Source organism: Diceros bicornis, chromosome 2 (genome assembly GCF_020826845.1).
Source record: "Diceros bicornis minor isolate mBicDic1 chromosome 2, mDicBic1.mat.cur, whole genome shotgun sequence".
Classification (NCBI taxonomy): domain Eukaryota; kingdom Metazoa; phylum Chordata; class Mammalia; order Perissodactyla; family Rhinocerotidae; genus Diceros; species Diceros bicornis.
Genome location: NC_080741.1, coordinates 50,191,010 through 50,207,127, shown reverse-complemented (window position 1 = coordinate 50,207,127; position 16,118 = coordinate 50,191,010). Strand labels below are relative to the sequence as shown.

Genomic DNA, 16,118 nt, shown 5'->3' with positions numbered 1-16,118 from the left:
CTACCCAACTATGGCCTATTCCAACTCTGGTCTCATACAGGAAACCTCACCATCATCTCCCTGCCCAGGCTTATCAAAGGGAAAGCCTTTCCTGGAGGGGCAGAAGTGGCTGACAATGGTAACTTCACAAGAAGGGCCTGGAATGAAAGAGTAAGGCTGTCTGTTCCATGTCAAGGAGTCAAATTCCCATGGACTTGTCCTTCCAGCCACAGTCCTTAAGAGAGCAGCACATCCCCACAGTGGGCTGCCCACAGGGGAAACAACTTAAAGGTTGAACTACCAAAGTTTAAAATCTCTTTGCTAATCATACCCCACTGAGGGGTGACACAGACAGTACATAAACAGGGACACCGTTTTTCCCACCATAATATCTAGGAAAAGAGTATCACTGTTTCACAGACATCGCTCTCAGATATCTGGAAAACAGGTGCATAGTTAATAAAGAAAAAAAAAAAGCCACATAGCTCTTTAACATCCTCCTCTTGTCTGCAAAGTTCACTGATTTTTCAGTTTTAAAGGGTTCTACTGATCCTTTAAAAGGGGTACCTTAGAGGCAAAGAAACTGCCCCAATAGCGAAGGAAAACTATAGATATTCTGCCTTAGCAGGATTAAGGATAGGGAAAACCAGAAATCCACTTAGGGTGAAGAAACGAGTTCATACGGAACCAACTACTGAAAAATCCTTAGAGAACAAAATGTTATTCAATTACATATAAATGAAAAGAGAACACTAGTTGAGAAAGCAAAACAGTCACAAGTCCTAACTTTATCTCAGAGATGATTTTGGAAAATATCCATTAACTTCTCTGCAGAAGTACTATTTCAACCGATCATCTGCAAGGAACAGTAGCAAATAGTGATTTAAACCTAAAAACCAACAGGACCTTAAAATGCAAGAGCATTTGTATTGAATGGTATGTAAATAATTTACATAACCAAATCTGGATTAAATACAAAATTTAAGTGTTCAAGTTTTTTTGAAAAATCATTTTAACGAGAGGCAGTAATATAATACTCGTAGTTTGACTTTTAACCAATTGCTCTGTATGGCAGAACCACCTAATCACAACTGAACTTAACTACAGTATTTTTCCTTTAGTAGAAAAAGTTAATCTTGAAATTAAAAATACCTGTAATTCTCGAAGATCTTTCAGGAAGATGTCACTCAAATATTCTCTCACATAATTTCCACCTAAAATGAAAAATGAAAAAAAGCGAATTCTATTTACATGTTTTTAAATTGGTACTCTGCTTTTGCAAATTTATTTTTTAAAAAGCAAAGACATTTAAAAGGACAAGCAGCAAGGGACCAGAGTAACTATGAAATTATTTTCTTATAATAATCCCACAGAAATACATATGTCATAATATACTGACAAGAGTTACATGGCCTTCTAAAAAAAGAAAGCATTCAAAGTAAACAGTTGACAATAATTTAACCTGGGGTACTGGTGATGGAAAAAGATACCCAATTCCCTCCCTCAGTTTGAAAGCCCACCACCTTACCCCTATCATTTGGATTCCCCAAGTTAATTACCACAATTTCAATATTAAATGTTATATAGAGATTAACAAAGTAAATTGTAACTGACTTAAAACTGGACTTGCACTATAAAGCCACCTCCACTGTGGTAATCTAACACACAATACTGCCAATATTATAGATCTCACTTTACTCATGAAAAAATTATTTTCAAATAAAAAATGTCTCCAATAGGATGCCCACTAGGCAATATTAACACCCATTTCCCACCTCTCTTCTGACTGCTCAAGGGCCATCTGATTTTCTCAGAGACACAGATCCCACTATCCAAAAGTAAATAATTACTACTTGCTTACTAAATTAGAAATCTTATGTCTATTTCTTTATCCTTTAGAATTTCTTGGAAAACCAGAGCTTATAATTTCCAAAAATATACTTCAAACATAAACAAGCAAATATAAACTAAATGAAAATCCAAGTCCAAACAATAAGTGTGGAAGGTTATTTCCAAAATAGTAGAGGAACAACTGATTTCTTTTACCTGTATTTTTGTGTAAGATACTGTTTATTTGGCAAATAGTATCTATGAATTTTGCTCCCATCTAAAAAATATCACTACCAATAATAGCTCTCATTTAATGAGAGCCAATTTCAGGTCAGGCTCATTCTCATTAAATCTTCACAACCCTACAAAGTGGCTATCATCCCTTGCTTACAAATGAGGAAGCTAGAGTTCAAAAAGGTTAAGCAACTTGCCCAGGATCACACTGCTGGCAACCAGCAGAGCCCAACGTCACACTTCCACCAGATCCAAGGCCTACGGGGATTCATAACTTCCCCATCACTCTCCCAGGGAGCCTAATAATATCCACAAAGCTACCTCCAGAATCACAACAAAAGAGCATGCTTTTCACTTTCTCTGGATTTCTCCCCCAGATTTGGGCTTAGAGGTTGCCCAAAGGCTTCTCACCAACTAAATATTCAGGAAGCAGGGGAAAACTTCACGTTCCCCTCCAAAAAAAGAGAATGCCATTTCGTACTTACTGGGTGTTCTAGCTCCAAATTTTTTAAAAAAACTTAATTTTTAATCTTTTCAAAGTTAAATATCCCTATTCTACTTGAAAGAGCGCTGACATCGCTCAATGGGGCCAGTATTATTGCCTTATTAACAGAACTGATAACAACGCTTTGATTTCCTTCAGATGTTAAATATTATCCCTATATCCCACACAGAGAAGCAGCAATAGAAATTACTTTTCCCCAGAGCCAAAGTCAGGTGTTCAGAAGACCTGACACCCACCCTGCGCTAAAGGATCCCAACAAGACTTCTCAGCTTACAACTAACAGAATAAAACACAGACCTTTTGGTGAGTCTGACAATGTTTACTCCAGATATAATATTTAGCACTGAATGATCATTTACTAAGTCTACATCTCTGAAGAAAACTACTTGGCACAAAAATATGAAACAGAAACTTAGTTTCAAAACTCTACACTAGATCTGTCCTGATATGGTAGCCATTAGCCACATGTGGTTATTTTTAACATATCTTAAAAATTAAATTTAAAATCTGGTTTTTCAGTCGCACTAGCCCTAAGTCAAATGCTCAATGGCCACGTGTGGCTAGTGGCTACCCTACTTAACAGCAAAGGTATGGAACATGTCCATTGTTGCAGAAAGTTCTATGGGACAGAGCAACAATCAGTAGTGCGGTGAAGTCATCCGAGAACACGGCTGCCTCTCCCGCAGCTAGCACAGCAGCGTCCGGTGAGGCGCCGGGATAGCCGCGAGGACACGGAGTCCACGCGCCGGGGGACCCTTCACAGGCGGGCGTTAACTAACCGCGCGGGCGGCACTGCGAGAGCTCCCAACGAAGACTCGAGTGGGGAGCCCCGGAGGCGGCGCGTTTCCCCGGCGCGCCCGGCGGGGAGGGCCCAGATGCGCCGGCGCCACTCGGTCAGAGGCGCTGGCCTCCGACCTCTCCGCGAGCTGAGAAGGCAGCGGGAGAAAGAAAAACGGGAGGACGCCGGCCGCCCGGCCGCAGCCTTCAGCCGCCCCTCAGCGGGCGGCGGAGGGCGCTGAAACCGTGTAGAGAAAGCCGGGGGCGCCAGGGCCCCGCGGGCGGCAACGAAGGCGGAGCCCCCGCTGGGCTAGGGAGGCGCGCAGAAAGTCCACCCCCTCCCTCGGCCGGCCAGAGTAAACAAGGCCGCGACTCGCGCCGCGCACTTACTGGGAGCCGCGGCCCCGCGGCCGCTGAGCCCGGGCGGGCCAGACCGGGTCGGACCGGCCCAGACGGACGGGACCCAGGCGCGGCAGCGGCTAAGGCGGCTGGCCGACGCCGGTCAAGGCCCGCGCTGCTACCTCCGGCGAAGCCGTCTCCGCAGCTCCGGAAGTGCTCGGCGCGGCTGCGTCACTTCCGGCCCCGCGTTGACCGGCGGTCGCCCGGGTCGCGACAGGCGCTGGGTAGTAATCGCCCGTGGGCCAGCGCTCCGGCCCAGAATCCTACCCCGGCACAACCGGCGCCGACTGCTGCGGGAGGCAGCAGAAGAGCGAGTTCGGCTTATTGGAGGGTGATCAAGGCATCTCTTCCGGCTGTCGCCTACCAGCGCCGCCCGCCGGAATATTTTTAACCAGCGTTTTTGTAATGGACTCCTCACTTCACTGTACTCGGGTGTCGGGCACGGAGAAAACATCCTGACGTCCTTGGAGTGGAAAAAAGACTGTTTCGTGGTTGCTACCTGGTCGAAGGAGAGTTGAGCCTTAGGGGTCAGCGCGTCGGGCCGAGAATTTCTGCCTACTCTCTGAGGCCCTCGAGCCGCAGGACCACGCCGGGCTTTCGCTTCCCTCAGCTGCCTGGTTCGCTGCCCAGTTCTCCGGCTTCCCATTCTTCCCATTCACCGTGCAAGATTGAATCTTAACTGCCTTGCTGCACACTTTATTCCGACAGTACAGCAAGTGCCGTTATGACTTCCAGTACCTTCTAGGACCTGTTGTCAAGTATATGGATAGGTAGAGCACGCTCACTCAAGTTGCTTCTACACTACAGTGGAAACGCCAGTGTGAAGCCCGTCATGTTAGGGAGCCTCCTGGCTGTGCAAGTCCATACAAAACCCAAACTATTTCGACACATACATGAGTTGTGTATGTACTGATATTCAAGTTATCTCTGTGTAACAGGCTTTCTTATTTAATTCTTGCTTCTTGCATGTATTCGTGTATTTCTTTTTTTGTGTGTGTGTGTGAGGAAGATCAGCCTTGAGCTAACATCCATGCTAATCCTCCTCTTTTTGCTGAGGAAGACCAGCTCTGAGCTAACATCTATTGCCAATCCTACTCCTTTTTTTTTTTTTTTTTCCCCAAAGCCCCAGTAGATAGTTGTACTTCAGAGTAGCACATCCTTCTAGTTGCTGTATGTGGGACACGGCCTCAGCATGGCCGGAGAAGCAGTGCGTCAGTGCATGCCTGGGATCCGAACCCGGGCCACCAGTATCTGAGCGCGCCCACTTAACCACCAAGCCACCGGCCAGCCCCTGGACTCTTAATTTTTAATATTTAAATTTTTCATTTCTTTTTTCTTCTTTTTCTGATTTCCCTCCCTCTTTTCTTCTTTCTTTCTTCCTTTCCTACTTTCTTCTGTCTCTCCCTCCCTTCCTATTGGTCTCATCGCATTGGCTACCATGTCCAGGAAAATGTTAAGCAGTAATCATGATCAAAAGCCTCTTTACCTTTGTTCGTGTCATTAATACGAAATTTTCTAATATTTCACCATTAAATATTTTTGCTAAGAAAAATATGGTAGGGGAGGGCCCCGTGGCTTAGCGGTTAAGTGTGCGCGCTCCACTACTGGAGGCCAGGGTTCGGATCCCGGGCACGCACCGACGCACCGCTTCTCCAGCCATGCTGAGGCGGCGTCCCATATACAGCAACTAGAAGGATGTGCAACTACGACATACAACTATCTACTGGGGCTTTGGGGAGAAAAAGGGGAAAAAAAAGGAGGAGGATTGGCAATAGATGTTAGCTCAGGACTGATCTTCTTCACACACAAAAAAATATATATATATGGTAGTTATTAGTTTGCTTAACAACAAAAAGGTAATTACTCTTTATCCATTACAAGAGAGTTTACTTCAAATCTTAAATTGACAATTTTATGTTCTTTTCCTTTGTGTTTTGTTTTTTATAAGGAATGATGCTGAACACTACTATTACAGGTTGGATCTCTGGAAGAAAATGTTGAAATGGAGTTTGGAGAGCAAGATATTTATTAGGGACCAACATACATAAAGGGACATGAAGCAGAATTGGGCAGAGGCAGAAGTTAAACTGTGATGCCAGCACTTTTATCCCTACCTTGCTCAGTCACTGGGTATGGGCTATCTTGGGAAGGATGTGACCTGAGGGGATGCAGCTCTCTGAGGCTGAGGCATATCCTGAAGGACTTACAGCTGGAGGCTGTCTGCTACCATATGCCCTACAGCTAGGCAGCCAGGCCTTCCCTGAAGGAGGTTCTAGTGGCACAACTCCATGTCTACCACAAATATCACATGGTTTTTAGCATTTATAGAGATGATCATAGGATTTTCACCCTTTACCTTGTTAGTGTTCTGATCACATTATGGGATTCACTGATTTTATTTTATTTATTTATTTATTTTTTTCTTTGTGAGGAAGATCAGCCCTGAGCTAACATTCATGCCAATCCTCCTCTCTTTGCTGAGGAAGACTGGCCCCTGGGCTAACATCCCTGCCGATCTTCCTCCACTTTATGTGGGACGCTGCCACAGCATAGCCTAACAAGCGGTGCCTCGGTGAGCACCCAGGATCCGAACCTGGGCCACCAGCAGCGGAGCGCATGCACTTAACCGCTACGCCGTGGGGCCCCAGGATTCGCTGATTTTAAACCATGCTTGGTCACGACACCTTATCCATTTAAAACTTGCTGGAATTGACTTGCTAATGTTTTACTTTTAATATTTTTGTATTCATGCATTGAGTGATAGTAGCCTCTGGTTTCCTTTTTGTATATGAACACACTATCCTTGTCTGATTTTTGGCATCCAAGTTATGCTAACCTTTAAAATGTAGAAATGAGTAACAGTGAGAGCAACCACATACAGAAACCTGTTGGATATGGCCCAGGTACCTCTTATGTAAATCTTCTGGAATTTTTGCACCAGATTCTTATTTTTACCTTAACATCAGTGATCATTAAGATAATTATAAGTTTCACAAGTTTCTTTGCTTACCATGTTTTCTTTCTTTCTTTCTTTTTTTTTTTTTTTGCTGAGGAAGATTAGCCTTGGGCTAACATCTGTGCCCATCTTCCTCTACTTTATATGTGGGATGCCTGCCACAGCATGGATAGATAAGCGGTGCGTAAGTCTGCATCCAGGGTCCAAACCTGCAAACCCCAGGCCGCCGAAGTGGGAGTGCATGAATTTAACCACTACGCCACCGGGCTGGCCCCATGTTTTCTTCCCTGGATTTATTTGTTTGGCTGTAATATATCCTTGAATAATTCTTTCAGCGAAGGCCTGTGGGTAGAAAACTTTCCAAGTTTTTCTTTTCTTGCTTGAAAGTGTGCTTGTTGCTGCCACGTGAATGCTAGTTTGACTGGGTATAAGATTCTAGGTTCAAAATTATTTTACCTCAGAAGCTGGAAGTTATTTTCTGTTGTTGTCTTGCAGTCAGCATAATGAATGGGAAATCTGCTATGTTTTGATTCTTATTCCTTGCTTGATAGCCTATTTTTTCTGCTCTGAAGGCTTTTAAGTTTCTCTTCTTATCTGTTTTGCCACAGTGCATATAGATGTCTTTTTTATTCATCCTGCTCAGTACTCACTGGCCCTTTCAGTTGAAAGATTTGAGTTTCCTATCTGAGATATTTTCTTCTTTATTTCTTTGATTATATCCTTCTCTCCTTACTCTCCTTTCCTACTAGAACTCTTATTAGAGAAGGGTTGGAACTTCTGAATCTGCCTTCTGTGCCACAATTTTTCTCGTTTAATTTTCTTTTTTTTTTATACTACCTTTTTAAGAGAATTTATCAGGTTGATCAGTCAGCTTTATAATTTGCCTTCCAGGAGTGTCCATGCTTTAATTCAGCTTACCAGTGGAGTATTTTTAGAATTCAAGACTTCTTGTGGTTCCTTTTTCCTGGATGCCATTTAGTTTCAGGTGTATTGAGTTCAAGATTCCTGTGGGCAGTTAGAGAGGAAGGATTGGAGCCCATAAGAAGTACAGAAATTGGGGAGATTTCAGGGCAGACTTGAAATTTGAGGCCAGGAAGAAAGAGAGAAGAAGAAAGGACCAAAGAAGGGACATTGGGAAGATTAGTTCCTCTCATTCATGTTTGATTCCCAAGGTCTAGGAATAAGGCTGCTCATCTGAGGTCCCAGGATGGCTTCAAGTTCTCATGAAATTGAAAGCAAATCTGGAAGTACATATGCTTATGTACATTTTTCTGGGGAGAGGAGACCAGGGATTCTCCACCTCCAAAATGGCTAAGAACCACTGGTTGGACAATGTCTAGTATATGGAATTAACTCAGTATACATCTCCTGCATCAACATGTTATGGAATGAGGAGAGGAAGGACACTCTGTGCTCAAGAGGAGAGCATGTGTAAAGGCCTGGGGTGAGGAAGGGAGCAGTTAAATAAAAGGTCTGTGTGGTAAACCAGGAGAAGCTCAGTTTGCTCAGAGATGAAGAAACAGTCTAGGGAAAAACAAGGTTGAAGAAGTAAGTTAGCATGAGATTTGAAAAGCCTTGACTGCCCCTGAACCACTTGTATTTTATTCTGATGCAATGAGGAGCTGAGGAGGATTTTTGGCCAGGCAATGACATAGTCAGATAAAATTTAGGTAAATTTTCTTGCTATGTGTAAGGCTGATAAAATGAGGAGGCAGGAAGACCATTTGTTTAGTGGATTATTGGTTACCCTATGAGGTTATTTAATAGAACCTAGTGGGCTTGAGTAGAGTCCACATTGACATCTGTCATGGAGGTGCCCAGATCTTCCTGAAACACCATCTCTTCCTGAAGCTGTTCTGAGTGCAGATTGACTCTAAATTAGCTCCTCTTCTGCAGCCAGAGCATTATAAGCCATAAATGAGAGAAACAAGGTCCCATTACCAAACCCTGAAACTTGGACCTTCTGTCCAATAAAACTGCTAAGGTCAATCCAGCAATGAATACAGAGTTCTGCAAATCGGAGGTACTCAGTAAACATGTGGCCTGGATACTAACACAGTCTTGCCCTCTCATGGTGGAAATTCCCCATAATCTGTGGGAAACAAAGATGATAATGTAGGAAGTCAGGAGGACACCTCAGGCCTCCTTGAGAGCTGACAACCCACTTTGTACCTGAGCTCTCTCCTAACAGCCCTTTCTTGTTCCAATGTCTGAGATTCTTCTCCTCAGCTGTACTAAAGCCCTTTGAACCCACTTTCTAACTCACTCAACAATCATCTTTTTAAGCACCTACTGTGTGTTAGGCGTTACGCAACCTTACTTTACATTTTGTGAGCTGTCTCCTCACCTAGCTTGAACACTCTTCCTTCTATCTTGGAGGTTTTTTTTTTTTTTAATAATTTTATTTATTTATTTATTTCCCCCCCCAAAGCCCCAGTAGATAGTTGTATGTCATAGCTGCACATCCTTCTAGTTGCTGTATGTGGGATGCGGCCTCAGCATGGCTGGAGAGGTGCGTCGGTGCACGCCCGGGATCTGAACCTGGGCCGCCAGCAGCGGAGCGTGCGCACTTAACCGCTAAGCCACGGGGCCGGCCCTATCTTGGAGGTTCTTAACAATGGATGCTTCTCAAACTCAGCCACAGAGCTTTAAACACTCTTGTGCCAGAACTCAATTTCAGAGATTCAGAATCAGAGCCCTGGAAATTTCAGGGCATTTAGAAGAAGCTTGTCAGATGATGCCACACACACCAGATACCACTCCCAGCACCTCAAGGACCTTGTCTTATCAGCTGCACTTTCTCCTTTCTAGATATTTCTTTCAGCCTCAGTCTCATCTTAAACACTGAAATCTAAACCCTTTAACCCATTGCTCCTTTCTTTTCCCTGCCAAGCTCCTTGAACCAGTAATTGACTCTCAGTGCCTCTGCCTTCTTGCTGCCTGTTCAGTATTCAATCCACCACTGTCAACACTATGGGAAAACTTCTTCTAAATGTCACCAATGACTAATAGTTAAACCTAATGAGGGGGCCAGCCTGGTGGCATATAGTTAAGCTTGTGTGCTCCACTTCGGCGGCTTGGGGTTCGCTGGTTCAGATCCTGGACGTGAACCTACACACCACTCATTAAGCCATGCTGTGGCAGCATCCCACATACAAAAAATAGAGGAAGACTGGCACAGATGTTAGCTCAGGGTGAATCTTCCTTGTACAAAAACAAAACAAAACAACCAAAAAAAACCTAAGGAGCATTTAAAATTCCCTAGCTTACCCAGCATTTGACTGTTTCATCCCTTGGACTCAAAGGCACTATTCTCTGTTTTCTTCTAAAACTCTAACAGCAACTTCTGCTTTGGGAGCTCTTCCTTCCATGCCAGCCCCTCTTCCCATAGTACAGTCTTCCAGGGGTCATATATACATCTTTATGCTGAAAACTTCCTGGCTTCTGTCCCTGGCTTTCACCTCTCTCCAGGTTCCCAAGTTGTATACCCGACACTGACCAGGTATGTCCCCCGATGTGCCATGGGCACTGCAATTGCAGTGTGTCTGAAACCCAGAGCTGCTGCAGGTTTTCTGGTAATGCCTCTGGGTTCTATCCCCTTTTCCATCCTTCTATGATCCCTGCTTCAGTTCATGCCTTCACCGCCTCTTGCCTGGACCACTGTAATTCTCTCTTAACTGGTCTCCCTGCTTCCAGTCTATCTCGACACAAAATCATTCATGCAAAATAGATTTCCTAAAACAAATCTGATCATGTCACCACTGTGCTTAAAATTCTTCCATGGTTCCCCATCACCTCCTAGAAAAAGCCTATAGCACAGAGTAGATAGGCTTTTGGGTCTTGTCCCAGCCTCCTTGCCCTCCACTCCCCTACAGGTTTTCTGGACCAGCCAGACCCAGTCACTTCCTGATCCCAGTCCTGATCCTGTTACTCATCTTTCCACCCCCAGCACACATGGTCCATATTCCCCTTTCCTAGCTTCCCTCTAGCCTGGGAGTGCCCACAGAGAAAGACTGTTATCAGGTCAGCTTGGCAGTGAGGTACCTGCTACAGCTTTTTAACCTGAAAAATTTCAAACATACAGAAATGATGAAAGAATAATATAGTGAATACTTGGATACTGTCCACCTAGAGTCAATAAGGTAAAAATATTAGCATCATCCTTAACTCCTCTCTCACATACCTTAAATTCTATTCATTAACAATTCCTTTAGATTCTTTCTTCAGAATATATCTAGAATCTGAACACTTCTCACCACCTCCTTTGCTATGCCCTGATTCCTGCCAGCATCTCTGACCATGACCTTTAGCCTTGTCAAGGCTCCCTGCTTCTTCCTTGCTCCCTACAGTCTATTCCTACCCAGCAGTCAGAGGGATCTTGGCAATTCATAAGTCAGACTATGTCACTCCCCTGCTCTAAATCCCAAAATGGCTCCTGTCTCCTTCAGAGGAGAAGCTGATGTCCCCACAATGGCACACAAAACCCAGTTTGATATGCCACCATTACCTCCATGTCTTCACCAGCTACTCCTCCTCCTCTCCTTCACTCTGTTCACAAAGGCCTCCCTGTGGTTCCTCAAACAGGCAGGGCACAGCACATCTCCGGGCTTTTGCGTTTTCTTTTCCTCTGCCTGGAAGGTCCCTCACCCTCCACCCCATATGGACAGGATATGGGGTGGAGGGTGAGGGACCTTCTATGGCAGTCTATAGACAGAACTCTCTCACCGTCTCAGGTCTTGAATCCCTTACTCACCTAATTAAAATTGCAAATTACTCGACCCCTCATACTCTCTAACCCTATTTCCGGGTTTATTTTTCTCCATAGCAGTTATCACCACTTGATACACTACACATTTTTCACTTATCTTTGTTATGGTCTTTGTCATTGTTAAGCTCCACAAGGACAAGGCCCCGTGTGCTGTGCTACTAGCTCTAGAAGGGCGCCTGGCACACAGCAGAGCGCAATCGACTTCTGCGGAGTGAGTGGAGCAATGGGAGCCCAGAGGAGGAAACACTCAAATCCAGGACGACTTCCTGGAAGAGCGAGGCCACCTGCCGGCCCTTCCAAACAACTCGCAGACAGTGTCACGGCCGGCCCCTCTCCCTCAAGCCACGCCCATGAGGGCGGGTCCTCCGCCGGAAGCAGCTGCCCATGGCGGAAGCCGGGCCAGGCAGTCTAGGCCCTCCTCCCGACCTGCCCTGGGCTCATGTCCCGCCCACATGAAAGTGGGTGAAAGGTCGGCGGCGCCGGCGCTGCGTCTGGGGCGGTAGAGCGGGGCGGCCTGGGAACCGACAGGCACGTTGACGGACGGACGAGCCATGGTAGACCCGGCGAAGCCCATCAGCCCGCTCAAGAACCTACTGGCCGGCGGCTTTGGCGGCATGTGCCTGGTGTTCGTAGGACACCCGCTGGACACAGTCAAGGTGCGAGGGGGCTGGGGCGTGGGCTGGAGGGAGGAGGCCCGGGCGAGGCGCGGAAAGCAGGGTCTGCGTCGAGACGTGGGCTCGGACAGAAGGGGGCCGGTCGGAGCTTCCCAGAAAAATCTAGCGAATCTCCCTTTCGCCCCTTTCGGGGGTCGGAGGAAGCTGTTCCTCGCGTCCCAAAGAGCCGGACCGCGCAAAGTGAGCGGCTTCTAACCGCTCAAAAGTTCTCTGTCCGGCAGCCTCTCCTGGCCTTGCACCACTTCTTTGGGGGTGGGAAAGAAAAAGTGCCTCCCCAAAGCTCTGATTTCAGCAAACCTTAACAGTATCAGCAAGATTGAAACAGGTCACCTGTAAAGCCCGCCTCAGGAAGAAAGCTCAAGACAGAGGCTGGATTATTCTAGAGATGTCTTTTGACACATTCCTCTGTTGCCAGAGTGCCTTGTCACCATCTCTTCGCTCCTTTCCCGCCCCAGAGGGGAGCTTGGCCATCTTTAGCCTGTCACCTCACATTACCCTGAGTGGCCTCCTGTGGGAAGCAATGATGTCCTCAGAGACTGAGCCCCTTCCAAGGAGAGCAAGTGACCAACTTTGCCCAGGGCCAGGCTGATCCTCACAACTCCCAGGTGAGGAAGCCATGGTCACACTGAGGCTCTAGAAAGGAGGAAACTCATTAGGGCTTGTTCCCTGGTCTTCCTCACATCAGGCCTCGACTCTTTCCACTGCAACACTTTCAGCACTGTCTTGTTGGAGACCAAAGTCCATGCCCTGTGACTTAGCATTCAAACCTTCATCCAAGTTTTCTAACCTTATTTCTGGACACACACTTGGAGGAAATTGACAGATCATGGCTAGGGTGGGCCTGTGGGGAATAGACATGAGTCTTATAGAGCGGGAAACCTGTGTAGAGGGCTTATTAGAATGTCAGATGGGGTTTCCTCCACAGGGAAATAGCTTTAGGGACACTTACTCTTGACAGGTTTGGGCAGCAAGCTCTTTGCTACCTTTAACCTAGGAGAAGAGCCAGGGTCATTCTATGCCAAGACCAGGATTAAAGCAACCGGACTGGTTGGGGCACTGTGAAACAAATCAGATGTTTATTCAGCTGATGGTAAATGTGTGTGTTAGTGCTTCTCAGACAGTGGTCATTCTAAGCAGCACTGTCTAGTAAGGGAGAAGAATTGTCTTGTCTCTCTTCTTGCTCTTGATCCATGTAGGCAGAGAGCTTGTTAGTTCCAAGCATCTGAGGCCTCTCTAAAGAAAAAACTTTTAAACCCTTGTTTGCTGCCTTATACAAATGTTGCTTCTAACTCTGTATCCTCTTGCCCTTCCTCCCTATGAGATGTCACTCCTAGGGAGGCCCAATGGCCTCTGTACTGAAGTGTAAATGACTGGAAATGCTCACTGGCATTTTCAACAGCCAGAAAGCCTCTTTTTAGCTTAAACCAAAACCACGAATTGCTGACTGCTGTCCTTTTGACCTCAGAGAGCCAGATGGACTCCAATCAAAGCCTGGACTAGAGGTGCTTTCGGAGATCCAAGGTGACTAGCTGTGGTCTGAGAAAGCAAGAGCTGTGGCACTTCTGAGTGGGAGCCTGGAAAGGCTCTATGGCAGGTGGCGAAGGGCTGGCTGAGTTCTGACTGGAGAAGTAGGGAGACCAGGAGTGGAGAGGGCAGGAGTGAAGGAAGATATAGGCTTGGTAGTGGGAGTCTCGGTGGGAGACCACACAAGATAAGACCAGCCATGGAGGACTTTAATGTTCTTGCTGGCCTGGATGGCTGATGTGATGATGAGACAAGTTTGAGATTTATACAAAATCACAAAAAAGATATCAGTCAGAAGTTTTGCTCCATTTCTCTCTCCCTACTAACTGAGGGAGGTTGTACCTGACCATTGAGGATCTGAAGGCCAGTATAAGGGATTTTGGATGTAAAGCGGTGGGAGGCTCTGGACATTTCTACTGTTGTGTCCTATAAACTCCTCAGACTTGCACGTTACCTCCATTGCCTAGAGAGTGATTCATTTCCTTAGCGTGGCATGTAAGGCCCTAACAAATACAAGAATGAGAGATTCTAAAGAAGTAAAGGAACAGCAGGGTGAAAATGGTGTTTTAGAGAGGTTAGTATGATAGCAACCTGAGAAAGATTTGGAAGCCGAACTCTGAGCAGGAAAAGCAGCCAGGAAAAAGACTGCAAAAGTAACTGAGTGTATCAGTTATCTATTGCAGTGTAACAACTTACTCCAAAACTTAGTTCTTAAAACAACAACATTCATTAACTCTCCCAGTCTTTGTGAGGCAGAATTTTGGGAGCAGCTTAGGTGGGTAGTCTGGCTCAGGGTTTCTTGTGAGGTTGCAGATGTTGGCTGGGATCCAGAATATGTAAAGAACTCTTACAACTCAATAATAAAGACAATAATCCAATTAAGAAATGAGCAAAGGACTTAAATAGACATTTCTGCAAAGAAGATATACAAATGGCCAATAAACACATGAAAAAATGTTCAACATCACTAATCATTAGGCAAATGGAAATAAAAACTACAATGAGATACCACCTCATACCCATTAGGATAGCTATTATCAATAAAACAGAAAATAACCAGTGTTCTCAAGGATGTGGAGACATTGGAACCCTTGTGCACTGTGGTTGGGACTGTAAAATTGTACAGCCACTGTGGAAAACAGTATGGTGGTTTCTCAAAAAATTAAAAATAGAATCACCATATGATCCAGCAGTTCCACTTCTGGGTAAATGACCAGAAGAATTGAAAGCAGGGTCTCGAAGAGATGCTTATACACCCATCTTCATAGCAGCATTATTCGCAGTAGCTAAAAATATGGAAGCAACCCAAGTGTCCACCAGTGGATGAATGGATAAGCAAAATGTGGTATATACATACAATGGAATATTATTCAGCCTTAAAAAGAAGGAAATTTTGACACTTGCTACAACATGTATGGATCTTGAAAACATTATGCTAAGTGAAATAAGTCACAAAAAGACAAATACTGTATGATCCCACTTATATGAGATACTTAGAGTAGTCAAAATCGTAGAGACGATAAGTAGAATGGTGGTTGCCAGAGGCTGGATGTAGGTGGGAATGGAGAGTTATTGTTTAATGGGTATACGGTTTCAGATTTACAAGATGAAAAGAATTATGAGGATGGTTGATGGTCATGGTTGCAAAACAATGTGAATATATTTAATATCACTGTACTCTTAAAAATGGTTAAGATGGTAAATTTTATGTGTATTTTAACACAATAAAAAAAATTGAGAAGGAAAAAAATAGGCAAAGGATCTGAATAGACATTTCTCCAAAGATGATATGCAAATGGCCAATAAGCACATGAAAAATGTTTGACATTATTATCCATCATGGACATGCAAATCAAAATCACAATGAGATACCACCTCACACCCAGTATGATGGCTACAATCAAAAAGACAGATAATAACAAATGTTGGCAAGAATGTGGAGAAATTAGAATCCTCATACACTGCTGGTGGGAATGTAAAATGGTGTAGCCTCTTTGGAAAACAGTCAGGCAGATCCTCAAAAGGTTAAACATAGTTTAACACATGACCCAGCAATTCTCCTAGGTATATACCTGTGCTGGTTAATTTTATGTGTCAACTTGACCTGGCCATGAGGTGCCCAAATATTGATCAGACATCCTGGATGTATCTGTGAGGCTGTTTTTGGATGAGATTAGCATTTGAATTGGTAGACTAAGTAAAGTAGATTGCCCTCTCTAATGTGGGTGGCCCTCATCCAATCAGTTGAAGGCCTGAATAGAACAAAAGGGAGTAAGGGAGAACTCCTTTTGTCTGACTGACTGAGCTGGGACTTTTGGACTCAAACTGAAACATTGGCTCTTGTTGAGTCTCTAGCCTGCCGACTTTTGAACTGTAACTTACGCCATCAGCTCTGCTGGTTCTCAGATCTTCAGACTTGAACTGGAACTCTACCATTGGTTCTCCTGAGTCTCCAGCTTGCTGACTGCAGAT

General features: G+C 45.0%; 2 protein-coding genes across 7 annotated transcripts in view; one reads left to right on the top strand and one right to left on the bottom strand.

Moving 5' to 3' along the window:
• The window catches only part of ARIH2 (ariadne RBR E3 ubiquitin protein ligase 2), a 56,395-nt gene extending 45,119 nt beyond the window's left edge, over nucleotides 1–11,276 (bottom strand). For 2 of the 6 annotated variants that reach the window (XM_058557912.1, XM_058557922.1), the window contains exons 1-2: nucleotides 3,716–3,843; nucleotides 1,132–1,193 (exon numbers count right to left, since the gene is read on the bottom strand). The gene's annotated coding sequence lies outside the window, so the exon portion shown is untranslated. Of the gene's footprint in view, nucleotides 1–1,131; nucleotides 1,194–3,327; nucleotides 3,488–3,715; nucleotides 3,847–11,187 lie in introns of those variants that run through there. The other 4 variants (XM_058557883.1, XM_058557903.1, XM_058557874.1 and 1 more) reach the window with 4 other exon arrangements.
• A 646-nt stretch (nucleotides 11,277–11,922) lies between these two features.
• The window catches only part of SLC25A20 (solute carrier family 25 member 20), a 30,460-nt gene continuing 26,264 nt past the window's right edge, over nucleotides 11,923–16,118 (top strand). Inside the window, exon 1 of the mRNA XM_058557861.1 lies at nucleotides 11,923–12,104. Coding sequence (XP_058413844.1) covers nucleotides 12,000–12,104 — 105 coding nt within the window. The 5' untranslated portion in view covers nucleotides 11,923–11,999. The remainder of the gene's footprint in view (nucleotides 12,105–16,118) is intronic.